Below are 14461 nucleotides of genomic sequence, written 5' to 3'. Positions count from 1 at the left end.
TATGGTTCAAATGATTTTATTGATTATGATTGCAAGCCCATATCTTGTTTCACATTTAATACAATGTACACATGGTTACATTTAAGAGCGGTAAGAGAAGTTTGAATGATCAAACAGAAGAGGGTATTTTAGTCAAGAAGGCATGATAGGTAGGCAGCTTAACCTGAATATACAGAATGGATGCAGGTGTGAGGGTTTTACTCAAGTAAATACACAATTGTCAAATAATCGCTACAATAATATAAGATGAACCGGCATGAAGGTTTATTTTAGAACATTTGGCACATACAGTGAGGCTGTGGTTCCTGGAGTGTACACACTGATGCATTGGTATAACTTTGAGCTGGAGGGAGTTCCTTATAGTCCAAGGGCCTGAAAATAACCGTATGTCCATCATCCATTATCTCTGTTGGATGAAAAATGTCAGCAGCATCTCAGGCCATTTACCAGAATTTGGCTGGTGGCTTGGACTCATTTCAGGTGTGGAGTGAACAAGGAGAAGGGTAGGGAGTCGGTTCCCAGGCCAGGCTGGAGAGAGAAGGCACGTTGAAAGGCCTGCCGGATTTTGGAATCTCTCGGCAGAGAATGAAAGACTTATCTGGCACCATGTTACCCGATGCTTTACTGCAGCCTTTCTTAAAGTATGGATTGAGATCCACTTTGGATTGCTGATGCTACAGGTGCATTAGGAAAGTATTCAGACCCCTTGACTATTTCAACATTTTGTTACATTACAGCCTTATTCTAAAATGGATTAAATAGAAAATGTTCGTCAATCTACACACAACACCCTATAATGACAAAGCGAAAACAGTTTCAGAAATATTTGCAAATGTATTAAAAATACAAAACAGAAATACATGATTTACATAAGTTTTCCGACCCTTTCCTATGAGACTAAATTCAGCTCAGGTGCATTGTGTTTCCATTGATCACCCTTGAGATGTTTCTACAACTTGATTGGAGTCATTCTGTGGTAAATTAAATTGATTGGACATGATTTGGAAAGGCACACCCCTTTCTATTATGGTGGAAATTACAAGAGTGTTATAATACTTTTATTGCATCAAATGGTTGTTTAATGCAACAGAATAGAGGGTTCTTATAACTCTATTGTGTCTGTGTGAACTGAAAGTGGGCCTCTGGGAGATAACACTGATAGAAGATTTACGATGTCTTTGGGTGATACCACATTCCAGAGCATGAGTTAATGTTTCTGTACTGGGGTACCCGGGGGAGATGGCTCCCGTATGGAGTTGGGGGCCAGACCCTGGTCTCTACACAATGAGAATTGTTTTTTACAGCAGATACTGTCTGCTGTGAATTACAAGTATCTTTCATACAAATCTTAACCTTGTGACCCAATCCATACATCTGTTGTTTGTCATATAGACTGAAGAAGGATGGACTTTGCTATAAAATGCTGTGGCTCAAACCATCTCGTTGAGTTCTCAGTGATCACCTCCAGGGGTGATTACCGACCAGCTCCATTACTGCGGTAATTAAAGAATAAAGTTGGATTATTTTTAGGAAATCTAAAAGTCTCCTTTTGATTTCAAAAATTCCACCACACTATATAAAAAGGTCCCACAGTTGACAGTGCATGTCAGAGCAAAAACCAAGACATGAGGTCGAAGGAATTTTCTGGGGAAGGGTACCAAAAAAATTCTGCAGCATTAAAAAGGTCCCCAAGAACACAGTGGCCTCCATCATTCTTACATGGAAGAAGTTTGGAACAACTCAGACTCTTCCTAGAGCTGGCCACCCAGGAAACTGAGCAATCAGGGAAGATGAGCAAGAACCTGATTGTCACTCTGACAGAGCTCCAGAGTTCCTCTGCGGAGATAGGAGAACCTTCCAGAAGGACAACCATCTCTGCAGCACTCCACCAATCAGGGCTTTATGGTAGAGTAGCCAGACAGAAGCCAGATGACAGCCCGCTTGGAGTTTGCCAAAAGGCACCTAATGGACTCAGACCATGAGAAACAAGATTTAACTCTTTGGCCAGAATGTCAAGCATCACGTCTGGAGGAAACCTGGCACCATCCCTACAGTGAAGCATGGTGGTGGCAGCATCATGCTGTGGGGATGTTTTTCAGAGGCAGGGACTGGGAGACTAGTCAGGATCGAGGGAAAGATGAACAGAGCAAAGTACAGAGAGAACCTTGATGAAGAGCGCTCTGGAGCGCTCAGGACCTCAGACTGGGGCGAAGGTTCACCTTCCAACAGGAAAATAACCCTAAGCACACAGCGAAGACAACGCAGGAGTGGCTGAATGGCTTTGTGTGGCCCAGCCAGAGCCCGGACTTGAACCCAATTTAGAATCTCTGGAGACCTAAAATTAGCTGTAGAGCAACACTCTCCATCCAACCTGACAGAGCTTGAGAGGATCTGCAGAGAAAACTCCCCAAATACAGGTGTGCCAACCTTTTAGAGTCATACCCAAGAAGACTTGAGGCTGTAAATCGCTGCCAAAGGAGCTTCAACAAAGTACTAAAAAGGGTATGAATACTTATGTAAATGTCACATTTTAGTTAATGTTTTTATAAATGTGCAAACATTTATAAAAAACTATTTTTGCTTTGTCATTATGGGGTATTGTGTACACATGAGGAAACACATGTATTTAATCTATTTTAGAATAAGGCTGTAACGTAACAATATTTTGTAGTGGGGACAGTAACATTAGTAATCTCAAATGTAAACGTTTTTATACATTTTATTTGTAGGCTTAGCTCACATAATATCATTTAAAAGTTTGCATTACGGTGTCTGTATAGAATAAATGTGGCAAATGTAGATGTTAATAAATGCATTTCAAATGTTTTTTTAGGAACTCAGTCGGGGTCTCAACTTACTGTTGAAACTTAGTTAGAATAGTAGAATACACAAGGTGCTATTTAGAAATGTGGTTGTGCATCACCAGTTTTCTCGTTATGTCAGTCACTCAATTAGCCATGTCAGCTAACAGTTTTTAGATTGGTAATTCAGTCTAGCCAGCTATCTAAACTTGTAGTAATCATGGCAAAATACCAACAGGCCACGTGGCCAAGGGCAGTGGTGTAAAGTACTGAAGTAAAAATACTTTAAAGCACTACTTAAGTAGGTTTTTTTGTGTCTAAAAAAAAAAGGAAAAAAAAGTAGTAAGACATTTACTTCACTACATTCCTATATCCAAGAATGTACTTTTTACTCCATAGATTTTCACTGACACCCAAAAGTACTTTCAAATGCTTAGCAGGACAGGAAAATGGTCCAATTCACAAACTTATCAAGAGAACATCCTGGTCATCTCTACTGCCCCTGATCTGACGGACTCACGGAACAGAGAACATCCCTGGTCACCTCTACTGCACCTGATCTGGTATGACTCAAACACAAATACTTTGTTTGTAAATGATGTCTGAGTGTTGGAGTGTGCCCCTGGCTATCCATAAATTAAAAACCAAAATCGTACCATCTGGTTTGCCTATTATAAGGAATTTGAAATGATTTATACTTTAACTTTCGATACTAAGTATATTTGAGCAATTACAATCACGTTTGATACTTAAGTATATTTAAAACCAAATATTTTTACTCTATTTTACTGGGTGACTTTCACTTTTCTATTAACGTATCTTTACTTTGAATCAATTATGACAATTGGGTACTTTTTCCAACACTGTACAGGAGCACATTGATTTTGGTAACTACTCTCACTCAGATACCATATTAACATGATGTAAGCCATGTCAAAATGGGTAGAATTGCAGGAAACTAGCTGTAAAACTGCAGAAAAAATTGATCTGCCCCATGGCAAAATGTGTAGAATTGCAGAAAACTTGCTTTAAAACATCCATTTTTTTCTCCGCCATCAACAGGGGGGCCACTAAAATGTTTTCTTAGGACCCCCAAAAAGGGGGCATGTTTTCATGAGCTTGGGTCCCAAGAAAACATAGACTTTCTCATTTGGTTCACAGGCTGAAAAGGTTTAATAACCCCTGCTTGACTGTACACACACACGCGCACACACACACACACACACACACATTTGATGCACAATGTTCACTTCTCACACACACAAACATGTCATGTACTTTTTCACAACTAGGAATGTATAGAATTCACTCAACATATTCAGAAAACAACACTTAGGCCTAATCAACTGCAAAAAGGCTCCAACAACTATCACCTGATACACTTCACCACACAACCATTTCGCCAGTATGCTCACACACACGCAGAGTAAGAAGTATAATATGTAGGCTGATAGTCATGGCACATCCGGGGGGTGAGGAGATCAAGAGGGGTTCAGCAGCATCACATGACCTCACAGCAAGAGTTCTGCTTTCGCGCCTGGGGAGAACACACACACATACAGTATGATTACACTAGCAATCTAATACTGTATGTCCTCTCATGAATTATTGTGTGTGTGTGTGTGTGTGTGTATGTGTGTGTGTTCCAATACGTTTCTCACCGTCTTGTAGAAGGCTTTAGACTGGTTCCCCAGGTGTTCGGACTTCTGGACTAGATCATCCAGCTTCTCTCCTCTCTCCAACAGACTTTCCATAGTGTTGTGCTGAGAGGAGATGAGGTGGAGAAGTCATTAAAAAGGGATAGATTGACAAATTTAACATGTTCACTACACCACGAGTAAACAACTTCTTGCTATTGACATGAAAATGGTGGGTAGAAGTGGAAAACTTAGCTTGCAGAGCTGTGAGGCTGCTGTTTTTTCTTGGTGCCATGAATCTTTTGTTTGGGCATGTTTTTTCTTCTTCTCACATTTATCCACACATTCATTCAGGTTACAGAACCATTAGGCAAGCCTAGGACCCCTAGACGTAGCAAGTACAGTGTTAACAGTCGGTTTCATAGCAAGACTGCATCGTAGCTTATTAGCTTGTGGGCGGTAGGTAGAGCGTTGGACCAGTAACCGAAAGGTTGCTAGATCGTATCCCCGTGGTAAAAATCTGTTGTTCTGCAGCTGAACAATGCAGTTAACCCACTGTTCCTAGGCCGTCATTGTAAATAAGAATTTGTTCTTAACTGACTTGCCTAGTTAAATAAAGGTGCCAAATAACTGTAGTTTTGGTTGACATGATGAGTTTAGGTTGAAACCTCCGCCTAAGTTGAAGACAAAAAAAGCGGTGTGCCACAATCGGAAACAGGAATGGGGTGGATAAGGCACGCAGGATTGTGTGGTAATATGAAACTCTCAACTTTGAACTCAAAATGTCCAAACTACAGCCGTTGAATGTGTTTCTTACTGAACGACTAACAGTGGCTGCTTCTGAGATATCCCAGGCCGTGGAAAAACGTTAGCAGAGAAATGTCCCATTCCAAAGAGGAGAACGGACATCTACAGATGGTACTGGATTTGGTTTTCAAACCAAAGAAAGTCACAGAGCAGGTTTGTATCAACTAGCTAGATATCACATAAATCAGATAAATTTACAGGGTTTGGTAGATTACTTTATAAATGTAATCCGTTGAAGTTAAATTACAATTACAAAAATGGGTAATCCAAACTCAGTAAAGTAATCTGATTACTTTTAGATTACTTTCCCCTAAAGATACATTAGAAGAAGACAAAAATGAATATTACCAATTGACCGACATCTATTGCCGGATATGCACGACTCCAACTCGATCATCAAGTTTACTGATGACACAACAGTGGTAGGCCTAATAACCAACAATGACGTCGAGACAACCTTCAGGCCCTGGCGGAATGGTTCTGGGGAAATAACCTCTCCTTCAACGTCAACAAAACTAACGATCTGATTGTGGACTATCAGAGAGAGCATGCCCCCTTCCACATTGATGGGGCCTCAGTAGAGGGTCAAAAGCTTCAAACTCCTTGGTGTGCACATCGCCAAGGGCCTGAAATGGAACCTGTGGTGAAGAAGTCGCAACAGCACCTCTTCAACCTTAGGAGGCTGAAGAAATTCAGCCAAGACCCTCATAAAACTTCTCCAGATGCACCGTTGAGAGCATTCTGTTTGGCTGCATCAACACCTAGTACAGCAACTGCACAGCCAGCAACCGCATTGCTCTCCCAATGCATCACCGGAGGCAGACTGCCTGCCTTCCAGGACATCTACAGCACCTGGTGTCACAGGAAGGCCGAGAAGATCGTCAAGGACATCAGCCAGCCGAGCCATAGCCAGTTCACTCTGCTCCCATATAGCAGATAGACAGTACAGGTGCATCAAAGCCTGGACCGAGAAACTGAAAAACAGCTTTTATCTCCAGGCCATCAGACTGTTGAACAGCCATCACTAGCCATCCACCGCCCGGTACTCTGCCCTGCACCTTAGACACTGCTGCCGCTCTATATGTACACTACTGATCAAACGTTTAGAACACCTACTCAAGCAAGGGTTTTTCTTTATTTTTACTATTTTCTACATAATAGTGAAGATATAAAAAGTATTAAATAACTCATGTAGTAACCAAAAAAGGTGTTAAATATTTTATTATTTTAGATTCTTCAAATAGCCACCATTTGCCTTGACAGCTTTCCTTGGCATTCTCTCAACCAGCTTCACCTGGAATGCTTTCCCAACAGTCTTGGAGATCCCACATGTGCTGAGCACTTGCTCGGTGCTTTTCCTTCACTATGCGGTCCGACTCATCCCAAACCATCTCAAGTTGGTTGAGGTTGGGGGATTGTGGAGGTCAGGTCATCTGATGCAGCACTCCATCACTCTACTTCTTGGTAAAATAGCCCTTACACAGCCTGGAGGTGTGTTGGGTCATTGTCCTGTTGAAAAACAAATAATAGTCCCATTAAGCAATCCAGATGGGATGGCGTATCGCTGTAGAATGCTGTGGTAGACATGCTGGTTTAGTGTGCCTTGAATTCTAAATAAATCACACAGTGTCCCCAGCAAAGCACCCCCACACCATAAAACCTCCTTCTCCATGCTTTACGGTGGGAAATACACATGCGGAGATCATCCTTTCACCAACACCGTGGTTGGAACCAAAAATCTCCAATTTGGACTCCAGATCAAAGGACAAATTTCCACTGGTCTAATGTCCACTGCTTATGTTTCTTGGCCCAAGCAAGTCTTCTTCTTATTGGTGTCCTTTAGTAGTGGTTTCTTTAAAGCAATTCGACCATGAAGGCCTGATTCACTCAGTCTCCTCTGAACAGTTGATGTTGAGATGTGTCTGTTACTTGAACTCTGTGAAGCATTTATTTGGGCTGCAAATTCTGAGGCTGGTAACTCTAATGAGGGGCGGCAGGGTAGCCTAGTGGTTAGAGCGTTGGACTAGTAACCGGAAGGTTTCAAGTTCAAATCCCTGAGCTGACAAGGTACAAATCTGTCGTTCTGCCCCTCAACAGGCAGTTAACCCACTGTTCCTAGGCTGTCATTGAAAATAAGAATTTGTTCTTAACTGACTTGCCTAGTTAAATAAAGGTATAAAAATCTTCTGCAGCAGAGGTAACTCCAGGTCTTCCATTCCTGTGGTGGTACTAGTGAGAACCAGTTTCATCATAGCGCTTGATGGTTTTTGCGACTGCACTTGAAGAAACTTTCCGGATTGACTGACCTTCATGTCTTGATGTACTGTAATTTCTCTTTGCTTATTTCAGCTGTTCTTGCCATAATATGAACTATCTTCTGTATACCCCCTTACCATGTCACAACACAACTGATTGGCTCAAATGCATGAAGGAAAGAAATTCCACAAATTAACTTAAGGCACACCTGGTTATTGAAATGCATTCCAGGTGACTACCTCATGAATCTAGTTGAGAGAATGCCAAGAGTATGCAAAGCTGTCATCAAAGCAAAGGGTGGCTTTTTTAAGAATCTCAAATATATTTAGATAGATTTAACACTTTTTTTGGTTACTACATGTGTGTTATTTCATAGTTGATGTCTTCACTATTATTTTACAATGTAGAAAATAGTACAAATAAAGAAAAACCCTTGAAAGAGTAGGTGTTCTAAATCTTTTGACCGGTAGTGTATATAGAGACATAAACACTGGTCACTTTAACCATGTTTACATACTCTTTCATCCACCTTATATTTACAGTGCTTTGCCAAAGTATTTAGACTGCTTGGATTTCTTCACATTTTATTGTGTTACAGTGGGGTTGAACTAGATTTAATTGTCATAATATTTTGTCAAAAATGTACACTAAATACTCTAATGTCAAAGTAGAAGAATTGTTTTATATTTTTTAAGATAACTAAGCAGTGACCCTCAGCCCCTCTCTGCAGTAAATCCAGACTACTCTGAACTGCAGAAGAGTGGAGGACTTCTGTCAGGCAGCATAAACCGAAAGTTGTCCTGTTTGAAATCTCCTAGTTAAAGACATGCTGCTTCTCATTGTTGCAAGGCGTCTAAAAATATTTTTACTTCACTGCTTTATTTAACTTTTCATGTGCGAACCAAACACATAAAGCATAATGAACATCTCTGTGGTGTGCGCGGGAAAAACCTTGAGTCCACAGTGAGTTTGATAGATCACCTGGAAACTCACACTAAAGCTGAAACTAAACATTTGTCATGTTAATGGCAAATGTTTCTCTCCTGATTGTAAACTGAAAAGACATATGGGGAAGAAATCATGTCATTGCAAATAATTTGTAAAGTGCTTCATCTTTAAGACACATGTGGCCAGACATATGATGATTCACACAAAGGAGAAGCCATATAATTGCAAAGATTGTGGGAATTGTTTCATCCAAGTCAGATCTGACCAGGCATGTGATGATTCACTAAGGGTTGAAACCATATACACTGAGTATACAAAATATTAAGGATACCTGCTCTTTCCATGACATATACTGACCAGGTGATTCCAGGTGAAAGCTATGATCCCTTATTGAGGTAACCTGTTAAATCCACTTCAATCAGTGTAGATGAAGGGGAGAAAAACGGTTAAAGGACATTTAACCCTTGCAACAACTGAAACATCGATTGTGTACGTGTGCCATTCAGAGGGTGAATGGGCAACACAAAAGATGGAAGTGCCTTTGAACAGGGTATGGTAGCTGGTGCCAGGCGCGCTAGTTTGTGTCAAGAACTGCAATGCTGCTGCTGCTGGGTTTAACACACTCAACAGTTACATGTGTGTATCAAGAATGGTCCACCAACTAAACAACATCCAGCCAACTTGACACAACTGTGGGAAGCATTGGAGTCAACATGGGCCAGCATCCATGTGGAACACTTTCAACACCTTGTAGAGTCCATGCCACAACGAATTGAGGCTGTTCTGAGGGCAAAAGGGGGGTGACAACTCAATATTAGGAAGTTGTTCCTAATGTTTGGTATACTCAGTCTAGGTGCCAAGAATGTGACAAATATTTATACCGTAAGGACATACTGACTAAAGGCGTCCACATTAGGTTTGGTTTGCTCCTAGCACAACTCGGCTAGGCGAACATCTGTACCTCGCATACTCCCTTTAAAGACCTTTTGTTGAAAGATTTGCAACAATATTACAGTTTGAGACATTGTGGCAACAAATAGCCAATATTCACTTCCTCAAAATAGTCTCAATTAATCTAAGATCAATCAAGAAATCTGTAATATATTTTGACCTTTCTGCAGAGGTCTTAATTGTGCGATTTGACAATTTACTAAAGATGTTTGGTGCATCATTTCTCAAATGAAAAAAAAAAAATAGCCTTCTCCGTTAAATGACAAAACACACATAATTGAAGAATCCTTACTGTTGACCAATCACCGAAGGTGTGTAGACTTCGACTAGCCTTTTTTTTTTAGGTGTTTCTTAAAAGTGCATTGTTGGTTAAGGTCTTAAGTAAGCATTTCACTGTAAGGTCTACACCTGTTGTATTCGGCGCACGTGACAAATAACATTTAATTTGATTCATAAACATGTCAAGAATGTGGGAAATGCTTCTACCGTGAGGATCACCTGAAAGCTCATATGATTACTCACACTCGGAGGAAATCATATCAACGTAAACATATGTCAAATGCTTCATCTCTAAGACACAGCTGAACAGACATATGAGGATTCACACGAGAGAAACGAGAAACAACAAACATGCAACGATTGTGGGGAATGTTTCAACCAGGAGTCAAATCTGAAAAGGCAACTGAGAAGGCATATTTCTCACACAGGGGAGAAACGTCTGGAAAATGTAGTAGCACCGCAGCAAACTTAAAACAGCACCAGCAGAGAAACATTAAGGGTCCAACACCTGTAGCAGATGCTCGAGTATGATTGACTTAAAAATCAAAAAGTACTCTTCATACGAGAGAAGAACTCAACAGTTCCCTTGGAGTAAAATATGTTCCAACCAGTAGATTCCAACTAACATCTGAGTCACATTTAGAAGGGTGCAACACAATTCTATGTGCACCAACAACAGTGCAAACAGAAATGTCATATTTAGAGCAGACAGGATTTCTTACTCTAGATAATAGATTAGCATGTCTGTTCTATTCAATATATTTCTATCCGGATGTGTCATAACCTTTATCCCAGTTACTGGGTCAGGTAGGATGACATAGCCCTCATGTGACTGCTCTTGTTCAAATAAGATATAATGAATGAATCAATGCATTTGGTAAACATTGAAGAGTGCTTTTACACCTGCATTGTTTGCTGTTTGGGGTTTTAGGCTGGGTTTCTGTACAGCACTTTGAGATATCAGCTGATGTACGAAGGGCTATATAAATACATTTGATTTGATTTGAAGAGTATTGCTGTTGGCAAAGAGTTGCTTTGACGAAGACTGAAACATTGGCAGATTAAATCAGATATTTATTTGCAAGTGCTGTGTGTGAAGTTCTCTTACATCAAAGTACTTTTGGATATCTCTTTGGATACTACCTATGGATGTAGATATGCGAGCACATTTCAAAAAGACTCCATGGACATTTATTGTAGAATCATGACACATTTCAGTCACTCAACTCTGTCATCACAGCTGTTCTGTCTGTAGAAAGACTCCTTTTTCATTATTTGTTTCAGAAAATGTTCTTACACTTTAATTAAAATGAATGTTACATTTTGTTATTACACACACACACACACACACACACGAGAACTCAACTCACCAGAATGATTTTGGTTTCGTCCAGCTCAGCTTGTACTTTACTCATTGCGTCCGCCTCCCGAGGATTCTACAGGCAAATAAACAGGGTTAAGTTAACGCATAAACAAAACCCCACATTGCAACACTTGTTGTTATAAGAAGTCCATCTATGGAACTCACTTCCAGATCAGCTCAATCGTGTGCAACATATTGATGTATTCTAATGCAAATCAAAATGTAAATAAATCAATTGTGATTAACCTGTGCGAGGGAGTGTGTGTGTTACCTGGTACTTGGCGAGGTAGCTGTCCAGGGCAGTATAGTGGACAGTGTCAGGAGAACCAGAGGGCCAGTCTATACTGCTCACCTGTCTGGAAAATTCCTCCAGCACCTGAAAGAGAGGGGAGAAGAGAAGAGAAGGGGGGAGGTGTAGAGAGAAGGAGAGAGTAGTCAGGACTGAGTACTCATCCGAAGCAGGATACATGCATCAATCAAACCTCTGAGTTTCTAAATTGAATTTCAAAAAGACAGATGGTAAATCCTCAGAGGCAGTAATATTTTACGACTAACAATTCATGACTAATGGCCCTAACATAGGAAATGCAGAAACTCATCTAGTTCTCCGACTCCACTGAGTAAGTGGGCCTGAATGTAAGGCAGATCACATGAATAGGTAAATATGGTCAAATGTAACACAATATCTGCCAATTCATTTTCAGCAGTATTGCCCCGGTCTGTCTGTTTGGCGCGCGCGTTTGTCTATCACTCCTTATGTAGCCAACTAGCGATGCTAGTAATGATAACGGTCTTGTGGGTAGACAGAAAGACTTTCCACAAAAACCTTCTCGAATTAAATGTTAACTATAAAGGAGGCTTAGCTGACAAGATTATTTGTAACAATTTGGTGGCCGTTGTTTTGCATATTCTGCCATGACAAGCTGCAGCAGTAATTCAATCAGTAACACCACTAGATGACACATTCCACTATTTCTAAATGCGCAATTAAACGGGAATTAAACTTGTTTTTCTGACTCAAAATTGGTCTTCTAATGTGATTTAAGCATTGACAAGGACTCAGAACATCCATTTACATTGTTTCTGTATGAATAATTATAATATTGAGAGAAAACACTGGAGAAAACCCCCAGAGGAAAACTGAATTCTTGAAAATACATAATATAATTTTATGGGACCCCTTAGTCCCATTGTCTTACGAGGTATATTGATATAAAACATATCTTGTACACTAAGGACCCGGGTAAGAGTTTTAGGGTAGAGGAGAATAGAAAAATGTGCCTATTTGAAAGCTAAAAATATAATATGGAGTAGCTTGTGACATTCTTTTAAAAGTAGCTCTCATGCTAGAAAAAGCTGGAGACCCCTGCTCCAGTATCCAGAGGGATACTCTCCTACCTTATCCAGTAGGGTGAAGCACACTCGAGGGATACTCTCCTACCTTATCCAGTAGGGTGAAGCACACTCTAGAGGGATACTCTCCGTCAGCAATCACCACCGCACCCAGGGAGTCGTTCCTTACATACACGTGACACAGGTACTCTGAGAGTGAACACACACACATTCAGTCTCTGAGACACCTATGGGGGCTAACGTGGAGTTAGTGAATGTGGGTGGTATTGTGTGTGGTGTGTATGTGTAAGAGAGAGAGCTGCCTAGGTGTGTATGTCGTCCTCACACTAACCTTGTTCTTTGACAGAGGCTCGGCTCCCTATAGACGAGCGTTGAACTATGAGGTCACTGGTGAATGTCATGAACTCCTGAACACTGAGACACAACCACACACAAATAATGAAGCAAGTCTCAATTAATACTCATGTAGCAATCGGAAAACCTGGGCAACACTGCAGATCAGACAGAGATAAGTACCTGACACCAGGTACCTGACACCACTAATTTAAAGAAACAGGTGACATGTCACAATTGAAACATGGTGTGGCCAACCCTTCTCCAAGAGAGCTAGTGGGTGTGCATTACTAATAGCACCAGCCCTACACGAACACACTTCCTGATTCAGCTAATCAAGGAGCAGCTGATTAGTAGAATGTGTGTATTTATATTACTGGGGATGGAACAAAGTCCTGCGGGAGGTTTGGATAGCTCTACTCCACAAAAGGAGGGTAAACCTGCCCCCCCCCTGTCATAAACGATAGGGCTGGTTTCCCAAAACACTGACTAATCACATTCCTTAAGGTTTAATGGACATTCTTAATTTAAAGTATTTTTTAGTCCAGGACTAGGCTTAATCTGTGTCATGGGACACTGGTCCATAGATAGATAGACAAAGAGCCAATCCTACCTGGACTTCTGGAAGAAGCTGAAGGATGACAGGTCGAAGGCAGCTTTCAGTAGGTTAGACTTGGTGGTCCCTTTATACAGCACACTCAGACTGAAAAGCTTCATGGTGGTGGTGTGAATAACCTCTGTCTTCTAACGCAGGCAGCCTGCAACGATGAGATCAAGTCCTGTGTCACTTTCAGCTACACGCCGCTGCTGTCATGCTAATTATCCACACTGATGTGTGACATTATCTCTCTCACACACAGTGTGTAGGTTATTAGTTACTCAAACTTGGTGATTAACTATACAACATGATCTGAATTAAGTTATTGGGCATACTGGTAGCAGTATTAGGCACCGTTTTTGCTGTAGTACAATAACCAAACAACGTTATCTGTAACTAGCGGTTAACATTAGCAACTAGATAACTTTAGAGAACTAGCTAGTGTCTGAAAGCTACAGGGCACAACTGTCACTATCAAATCAACTTCCAACATTTCAGCAAATCAACAGGTTGCTGCTAATGACAGTTTAACCGATTAAAGACTGCGACAGACTTGAAACATAGCTAGCTAGTAAGATAAAGTAGTTTTACCTTGTTCTCTCCTCGACACAAACTTGATCCACCAGAAATTACCGGCTATAGTACGAGTAGGCTAGCTTAACGTTAACTAATTAACGTTAGCTTTCAGTACAATTTTAACAAGTTTAAAATAAATACAAATTTATTTTGAATATAGTTTCACTAGCTTGTTTAGTTAAGCGATGGTGGTATTAACTATAACCAGAGATATTGCTAGCAAAAAAACTCCCCTTTTCCAAACTACACAGGATGTTGACTACGTCATTAGCGGAAAACGTCCATCCTCAGAGATATCCCGGTTTACAGAATTCCAAAAGTTGAGCGGGAGAAAGGTACCTACCCCTTCCACTATCACTCACTAGCAGCTGTTACAAATCCTCCTTCCAATAACTTAAAGACATATACTGTTATTATTGACTTCGTTATAAACACTATTATTTGTACCGCAATACTTTGGGTAATATGTCATCAAAATGAATATTTAGTTGTGGTTGTGGTCCTATTTCTCTGTAGGTGAAGGCCTTGCAACATCATATAAACAACAAAGATATACTTT

General features: G+C 40.6%; 1 protein-coding gene across 3 annotated transcripts; it reads right to left on the bottom strand.

Annotated features, from left to right (window-relative positions):
- On the bottom strand, window positions 1-14178 carry LOC115120802 (synaptobrevin homolog YKT6-like). Of its 3 annotated transcripts, XM_029649783.2 has the most exons (8): window positions 13918-14176; window positions 13342-13486; window positions 12727-12809; window positions 12484-12584; window positions 11314-11418; window positions 11050-11115; window positions 4463-4564; window positions 1-4338 (listed from the first exon to the last, which is right to left on the bottom strand). In XM_029649783.2, the coding sequence occupies exons 2-8, from the start codon at window positions 13443-13445 to the stop codon at window positions 4303-4305; spliced, it is 597 nt and encodes a 198-aa protein (XP_029505643.1). In that variant the 5' UTR covers window positions 13446-13486; window positions 13918-14176; the 3' UTR covers window positions 1-4302. The 3 variants fall into 3 exon arrangements, with proteins under 3 accessions (XP_029505643.1, XP_029505657.1, XP_029505650.1); XM_029649797.2 differs by lacking the exons at window positions 1-4338; window positions 4463-4564 and adding an exon at window positions 6441-6754 and having other exon boundaries at window positions 13918-14178; XM_029649790.2 differs by lacking the exons at window positions 1-4338; window positions 4463-4564 and adding an exon at window positions 10737-10822 and having other exon boundaries at window positions 13918-14178.
- Between the last annotated feature and the right edge of the window lie 283 nt (window positions 14179-14461).

This window comes from Oncorhynchus nerka, linkage group LG4, assembly GCF_034236695.1.
Source record: "Oncorhynchus nerka isolate Pitt River linkage group LG4, Oner_Uvic_2.0, whole genome shotgun sequence".
In the NCBI taxonomy this organism is placed as follows: domain Eukaryota; kingdom Metazoa; phylum Chordata; class Actinopteri; order Salmoniformes; family Salmonidae; genus Oncorhynchus; species Oncorhynchus nerka.
The sequence above is the reverse complement of the archived record's forward strand: the minus strand, read 5'-3'. Positions and strand labels throughout refer to the sequence as shown.